Source organism: Haplochromis burtoni, unplaced genomic scaffold (assembly GCF_018398535.1).
Source record: "Haplochromis burtoni strain Fernald_Lab_line unplaced genomic scaffold, NCSU_Asbu1 Contig_119, whole genome shotgun sequence".
NCBI classification, from domain to species: Eukaryota; Metazoa; Chordata; class Actinopteri; order Cichliformes; family Cichlidae; genus Haplochromis; species Haplochromis burtoni.
In genome coordinates, this window is record NW_024582480.1 from 1,257,623 (window position 1) to 1,265,693 (window position 8,071).

Consider the following 8,071-nt stretch of genomic DNA (forward strand, 5'->3'; position numbering starts at 1 on the left):
GTTCACCTCTCAAAGTGAGAGAAACAGTGGCTGACATGTCAGATTTGGATGACTTAATAAGACTGTATTTCAGACTTTCTTTCAGTAACAAAGAAATACTTTCAATTTTAGCACATAGTCATCAGACAATTATAAGTGTTCGAACTCTAAAGAGAATTTGTAAAAGACTTGGGCTTTTTAGAAGGAAGAATCAATCAAACTTGGAGGAAGTGCTAGCCTTTGTCCAACAAGAGATCATGACAAATGGACAGATGCAAGGTTATCGTTGGCTACATCTACGTGCAATTCAACATGGATTTGTGGTGTCACAAGATACTGTAAGATGCATAATCAAATTGCTTGACCCTCAAGGTGTGGAACTGAGACGAGCTCGACGGTTGAGAAGACGACAGTACAGCTGCAGAGGGCCAAATGCTCTCTGGCACATGGATGGCTATGACAAGTTGAAACCATATGGTATTGCTATCAGTGGCTGCATAGATGGTTTTAGCCGCTATGTTTTATGGATGGAGGCTTATACTACAAACAGTGACCCTAAATTGATTGCAAGTTATTTTCTGAAAACAGTTTCATGCATCAGCGGATGTCCAGAAAGGTTACGTGCTGACCGAGGTACCGAAAATGGTTGTGTCGAACAAATGCAGATGTTTTTACGGAGAAACCACACAGACAGTTTTGCAGGTGAGAAAAGTTTCCTTTACGGAAGAAGTACGGCCAACCAACGTATAGAAGGATGGTGGGCTACCCTACGCAAACAGAGTGCACAATTTTGGATGAACTTATTTCAAACTTTTCAGGATGATGGCCACTTCACAGGGGATTTTTTGGACAAAAGTCTTATCCAATTCTGCTTTCTCAATCTTATTCAGGTAAAAGCATGTGCTCATGCTATGTAATGTCTTAGCTGCATAAATAGAAAATATAAATATGGTTAGAACATTTTTTTTCTTTAAATTAAATATGAATTTTATTTCCATTTTAATATGTCTTGATGCATGCTCAATCAGCCAGGTAAGGAATGTTTTTTGACAGAACATTTCTCACACTGAAAACGCTACATCCAGATGAACAGAATCAACTTTTTGGGATTCCATTTTAATACTTTGATGGAATTGTATTCATGTTATCAGTGGAAGTAACTGCACCTTTCTCAGCACAGGTGCATGGAGCATTTTTTTTTTTTTATTGCCACATGGTTTAAATTACTATGGAGTCTGTTACCTAGTGGTCCTTTGGGCACGGTTTCAGAAAGCAATCCTATCATTTGGTTAATTCTCTATTGAAAATATATTGTAGAATCATTGCACACTGAGTATAAAGTGTTGGGCTATCTATTCAACAGCAGAATCATGCAGCACCATTCTGTGTCCATGTGCTGTTTAGTGAAAGTGCTCTTTTGTTGTTGCTGCTTGGTTTTACATTAATTAGAGGTCAGTTTCTATGTCTGTTGATTAATGAGTTAATAAGCCTCAACTTTGGCTAAATCTACTGGTACATGGTCTGTTTCATATACTTATATTGTGTTGTTTTTCATGTAGGATGAACTTGATGAAGTTGTGAACACATGGAACTCGCACAAAATCCGGCCAAGTGGTAGTGCAGCATCGGGTCGACCAGTAGTAATGTACTCATTTCCAGAGCTGCACAGTGCTGAGGATAGACTGAAGCCTATTTCTATGGAGGATATCACTTTGTGTATGGAAGAGTGTAGCCCAAAAGGTCAACACCCCTGTGATGAAACAGTCTTTGAACTGTGTTGTCTGCTTATGGTAGAAAATGAATGGGATGCCCCAGGAGATCCACTTGGTGCTGCGGATCTGTACATTAGGTTAAGAGAAGAAATACTGCAAAGTATTTAAGGAACTTCAGTGTGTAAATGTACAAATAAATACAAAATATTTCTCTTTATCTTGATAACGTGATTTGATAGTAGGTGCCATGTCTTACAGGTACCTTTTATGCAGGTATTTCTGCACTGCATTAAATGAAAAATGTTTTTCTACATTCACACTACCATTAAACAGAAATGTTTATATATTACTTGAAAAAGCTGAATATTGTGATATTATCAATCAGTTATGAAACACATGTCAATCCTTTTAAAAGGCCATACATTAAACTGCATTTACAAATGTTATATTTTTGATTGAATCATAAGTGGTGTAAACCTGCCTACCAGTAAATTGCAATATAAATTTCTGTGTTTTGTTGCCAGACATGTGCATAGTATATAAAATATAAACTGACCAGCTCCCTGCTCATTGTTTTCTGTATCAACCTTTACTCTTAATATTCATGGCTGGAAACCCAGGCACCAGCATATGATATGCTAAGTGCCCGGGTTATCTGTGGTATGTTTCAGCAAACCATAGTAGCATTAACAATTCTAGGTCTTGACAACAGCATGTTTCTATAAACGTATCATTGTTAATATTTAAAGTCGTTATGCCTTTTGGGGAGCTTTTAGTGCAATTATATTAAAGCAAAGCTATTATAATCATTTACCCATATGAAGATCCATCACTTAATTATTAATGTATTTCACTTCTGTTAGTTGTAAGATATTTTAGCTGGTTTTCATGTAAAATGACCATGAATCATTGCTATACTGATTCAGTGTTAGCTGTTGTATACAAGGCTCCTTCATGATATGAATCCTAAAATTATAAGAAACATACCAAAAATATTTTGACTTTTATTTGTAGTATCCCACAACAATGCAACAAAACAGTTCCTGCAAGTGGAACCAAGTTATTGTCCCATTAAGTGCAACATGTTTTACATTTATATTTGTGTATCTAGATTTTGAAAATAAATGGAAATGGTACCGAGTCAGTGAGTATTTGCACTCTGCATTTCAATAAATATGGAGCTTGATGAACATATTCAAAACAACAATACAAATGTACTGTGTACAGTAACATTTTATTGGAAAAAGTTTACAAGAAACCTGTTCTTGCCAATGCCAATAACATGGCTAAAACTCATAACCGTATAAGCTGCCCTGTAACAAGAATGACTCAACTTTTAAAACAAACTTATAGATCTCATACAGTCTTGTTATGCATCAGTATACATCAGTGACTTACTGTAAAGACCATGAACACTGGCTATTGTGGTATCACATATTCCTTCAGTGTCATCTATGGTATAGAAATAAAAACAAGTGTGAATGACTGAGAACATACATGCATACAAATAAAAATGCATAATTTCTGGCAGTAACAAGACATTTTTTCAGGTGTTAAGATTAATACTATATCTGAGAACATGACAATTTGGCATTACAAAAGGATGCCTGAATAATCACAGTACTTGACCACTGCACTGAAGTGTACAGTGTTTATTTATGATCTCAGTAATCAATAACCATCTTCAAAACAGACTGAATCCTTTAAGCAGCTTGAATCAATTTGATGGATGAATAACAGGTATGCTTAGAAACAATATGACATTAAGAAAATACTGGAATTTTAAAAAATATTTTCACCAACTTTATATGGAACCTTTGTAATCAACAACAAATGCCAAACTTTGATACCTTAACCTACCTTAACTAAAAATTGCATATACTGTAAAGCAAAATGTTTTCAGACATGACAAATGCTAAAGTATAAAATTGTACTTATTCCTTTTACAATACAGTGTCGCATAACAGCATTACTTTTACGTTATAACTATGTTCAGTTTTAGCCCTGACCTAATAAGAAAATACCATCTGAATGAATTAGTCTTTCTACTAATTACTTACAAAAGTATTTGACTGTGCTGAGCTCTCACACCACACATGGTGCATTAAAGAACGTTTAAGAGCAGTTTAATTACAGTTTATAGATCTTAAGTAATCTTTCTTCATGCTTTTGCTGAAGGTTTCTGTCTTACAGCTGGAAAGCTTGGATTTGGTGAAGACAGCTCTGGATATGGTAGTAAACAGTGTACCTGTTCGTTTTGTTTTGTGACTGTATTATGTAAAACTCAAAATGATAAAAGAAAATGAAATATTAGCCAAAACTAGACTTCTAACAGAGATGAGAAACTTCTCTCTAATTAAAAAAAGTATACTGTATAAGTTCAAAATACATAAAAATACATATTCCTAACATCTCTTTACAGTTATGCTCTAGTGTGCATGAGCAGTTCAAATGTAGCGCATTGCTGTGAGAGTCTAAACAATGTCCATCACCCAGACATTACTTTCAAGAACTGCATTAAATTCAGAACGAAAATCTGGGAAGTTTTCATAGCTGTTAGCTAGCTGCAGAACATTCCCACACGTGCGTCCGACTGGTCTTCTTGTAAACTCTGTCATATCTTGAAATTCCACATAAATACTGTTTGTTACTATAAGGTCAGATCCGGTGCAGAAACGCATAAATTTCTGAAGTTTAATGTTATCCAGCTCTCTGATGAATCTTTTGAGATGATTTTTCACTTCTTTTTGTTGTGGAGTCAAATCCACAGCAAATTTCAGCAGCTGGCACACTTTTTTTGAAGTTGGTTGCAGTTCAGAGAATAACTTGGTCAGTCCCTCCGGACTGAGGGAGATATGGGGGTCGATGATCTCCCGCCAGCAGTCAATAACAAACATTGGTTTTTGGACAAGCTCTTTGTGTGCTATTTCATCAAGGATTGTAGGAAGAGTCTCAGCAGTGATTCTTTTTCTACAGCCATAACTGTCAAGAATTTCCACAAGATCATCCAAGTCAACTGCAGAGAAATCTTTTACTGCTTCCATCAAAACATCACATTCTTGGCTGCTGACAAACTGTAGAAAGTGTGCTTTAAGATCACTGTAAACACCACTGAAAAGCACTTGTTCCAGAAAAGGGATTGCAAGTTTATTTGGAAAATACTGACATTCTTGGTAACCTTTCAGGAGTATTCGCCCAACTGCCTTCCATTTTTCAGCAGGAAAATCATGGCGAATGAATGGCACTTTAACGGTTGCACCTAGGGTGCATCGCTCATAAAATTCATGCCAGAAGCATGTGAGTACATCTCTTAGTATTCCTGATCCAGTGCCTGGTTCTTCTGTGTTGTCTGGAAGTATGCGCTTCACATTCAGTGTTTTGGTCAAAATCTCCTCATCAGAGAAAGCAGTAATCATGTCATGTAAAGTGTCAGTATGACGTATGGTGATTGTTATTATGTTCTCTGAATTAGGTGGACTGAGGGGTACAAGAAAACCCTCATAGACTAATGTGTCTTCTGTATCTTCTTCAGCATCAAAAATTGGACCAAAAGTAATTTCTGGATCATCTAAAATTTCTGAACCAGCGATGACTTCATCAAAATTACCCCTGACTTCCCCCACTTGCAATGGATTAATATCACTGCCACTGCTTTCTGAGACAAACACCACTTCAGATGTCTCGCTGGCATCTTCTTCAGGATCTTTTGGTTTTGTTGCAATGTAGAAGCGTAACATTGTCAGTCTCGCTGCCTCATACATATTGCCAATAGACTGGCAGGTATCATCAGTAAGGTGGTTCTGTTTAAAGTCCCAAACCTCAAACTCAAAATCTGTTTCACATCCCTTAGGAGATATGCCATTAGGAAAAAAAAGTTTCTTTCCTTCCTGAAGAATATCTTTTAATCCAGCATCAGTGGCCATTTGAATTTTTCTAGTGCCACCTCCCTGCTTCGCTCTCACCTGTTTGGCTATTTTTCCATCACAATGTATCCATCCTATCTCAACATTGCGTGTTGCTTTTTGCTTCTTTGTCTGTCTTATTCCTGCATCTGTATGTGAAGTGTTCTCCTTTGGACTTTCTTTTCTGGTTTTCATTTTCTCACGAAGTTTTTGCAGAAGTCCTAGTTTTCTTTTTGACAGTGGTTGCTTGCTTTTGCAGAAATTGAAGACGGCAATTCGGTCTCCGTACGAGGGAATGTAGTTTGCCAAAGTTGCGTCATCCATCAGCGCTATGACGTCACAGTCAATCTGCACACAGGAAGAAAGAAAAGACAGTCATTTTCTGCAACATTTACACTGCAAAGCAATATTACAGTTAAGCCTCTTAGGTCACTGCTAATGCCAGTAGGAGAGTATTGACTGTAGTTATCAGAAAAGCTATCTATTTTATGCAGGGCGAAACACAATAATGAAAGAAGCAAACTAAGGCATAGCCTTTCAGTAAATAATAAATCCTCTTCTGTATTTAAAAAAAAGCGGGACTTGATTGGTTATGATGTAGGTAGTACGTCTTCTAAGGATGTTCTACGACACTGTGGTGGCGTCTGCTGTCTTTTATGTTGTGGTCTGCTGGAGTGGTGGAATGGCAGAGAGGGACAGGGGGAAACTTAACAAACTGGTCGGGAGGGCCAGCTTTAGCGGTCTGCTAAAGTCCACTGAGCAGACTGGGGAGGAGAGGATGTTGTCTAAGCTAACATCCACCATGGACAACACCTCCACGCTCTCTGCATGAGACTGTACGACCACTGAGCAGCTCGATCAGCAGTAGACTTTTGTGTACACGCTTGTGTACATACTCTGTACATTTTTATCTGTACATATGAATGTTACTTATGTATGTAAGACTATAACGCAGAGTCATAAATACACAGTCCATTTAGTCATTTAAGCAAAGGTATTACACATAGAACACAAAGTAACATTGTAAATCAGTCTTTGGCACAATATCGGGATTATTTCGTTATTTATTTATTTATTTTTGTGTTTATGCGAACAATATGCCTGATTTGCGACTTTCTGCACTTCTATTGGTTGTGCGAACAAACGTCACGTCACTCCGAGGTCAAAGTTCAACCCGGCAGCGCTCCTCAGCCAGCACTTTTATATATAGGAGAAAGATGATGTCATTCTGACATTATAAACAGTTTGCTCATTTCTTCCGACACTGTACCACTAACGTATACACAGTTACATGCACTACATTAGTTTGTGTTAGCTAACATGTTGTGAGGGGATCGTCAGTCGGCCACCGTCAGAACAACAACCGGGGCTGTGTCGGTGGCTGTGTATGAACGCCACCCATTTTTCTGAGTGAAATATCCGCATAAACATTCATTACAGCTTCTCTCCTCCGCTGTACTAAGTGTAACTTACTTGTACACATCAAATATATCAGTGATATTGGCAGGCGGCTAGCATCTGTAACACAGCTCCGCTTAACTGCCTTGAAAAACTCTGAAATAGTAGAACAATAAAATAAAATGCAACGAACCCATCTGGGATGATCCTGCGATCAACAACAGTTAAAACGTCAATTCACCTAGTATACTGTAACATCGTGAAACACGTTCATTCCTATATAACATTATAAGCTAACAAGCATGCTAACAGCTAACCGTAACTGTACCGTAACTGTTTTCCTGTAAAAATAGGAGACACCAAACTATTTCTCTTTTTTGTTACTCACCTTCTGCTCTTCCATTAATAAAATAGCATCTTCGGGGACCCCTCGGCCACGCAAAAAGTCACTTATATCCACCATATTTAGTGAATTAGTTCTCCACCTGCCAAACTGGACACATCGCTGTCACCGAAGCTGGAAGCCTGCAGGTGCCCACCTCAAAATTCTGAGAATAAAGTCAAAGATTCTCAGAATTCTGAGAATAAAGTCAGAATTCTGAGAAAAGTCAGAATTCTAGAAAAGTTCTCAGAATTCTGAGATTAAAGTCAGAATTCTAGACTTAGTTCTCAGAATTCTGAGAATTAAAGCAGATTCAGAATATCAGTTTTTTTTTTTTTTTCCAGTGGCCCTAATCCTCTTCCGTAGCCTCACGCCACTGTGCGAACAAAGGTATTTCTATTACGATGTCTACAAACAATTTGTGATTATTTTAATATTTTTATCTATAAATAAAAAAAATATACATGCAAAAGCAAGCAGAGTTTTATGAGCTCTGAATTAGACAAATCAGTCCAAAAAAATAAAGAGAGAAAAGAAAAAAACAGGCAGCAAATCCCCACAGTGGAGACGACATGACATAAAAATAATATTCAACATTTAGATTTCAGAATAAAACGTGACACACACTGATAATTGGATTTTTATTGAAAACCGATGAATTAAATTAAATGAATATATTAACAAATGCTAAAATAACA

The 8,071-nt window shown here is 37.2% G+C and overlaps 2 protein-coding genes across 4 annotated transcripts in view; one reads left to right on the forward strand and one right to left on the reverse strand.

Moving 5' to 3' along the window:
• LOC121815026 overlaps positions 1-2,706 on the forward strand; it is a 14,849-nt gene extending 12,143 nt beyond the window's left edge. The window contains exons 3-4 of the mRNA XM_042223753.1: positions 1-869; positions 1,539-2,706. Coding sequence (XP_042079687.1) covers positions 36-869; positions 1,539-1,859 — 1,155 coding nt within the window. The 5' untranslated portion in view covers positions 1-35 and the 3' untranslated portion in view covers positions 1,860-2,706. The remainder of the gene's footprint in view (positions 870-1,538) is intronic.
• Positions 2,707-2,883: 177 nt separating this feature from the next.
• Positions 2,884-7,534, reverse strand: LOC121815031. 3 transcript variants are annotated; one of them, XM_042223759.1, is made up of 2 exons: positions 7,380-7,534; positions 2,884-5,941 (listed from the first exon to the last, which is right to left on the reverse strand). In XM_042223759.1, the coding sequence occupies exons 1-2, from the start codon at positions 7,452-7,454 to the stop codon at positions 4,166-4,168; spliced, it is 1,851 nt and encodes a 616-aa protein (XP_042079693.1). In that variant the 5' UTR covers positions 7,455-7,534; the 3' UTR covers positions 2,884-4,165. The 3 variants fall into 3 exon arrangements, with proteins under 3 accessions (XP_042079693.1, XP_042079694.1, XP_042079695.1); XM_042223760.1 differs by lacking the exon at positions 7,380-7,534 and adding an exon at positions 7,185-7,373; XM_042223761.1 differs by lacking the exon at positions 7,380-7,534 and adding an exon at positions 7,067-7,178.
• Between the last annotated feature and the right edge of the window lie 537 nt (positions 7,535-8,071).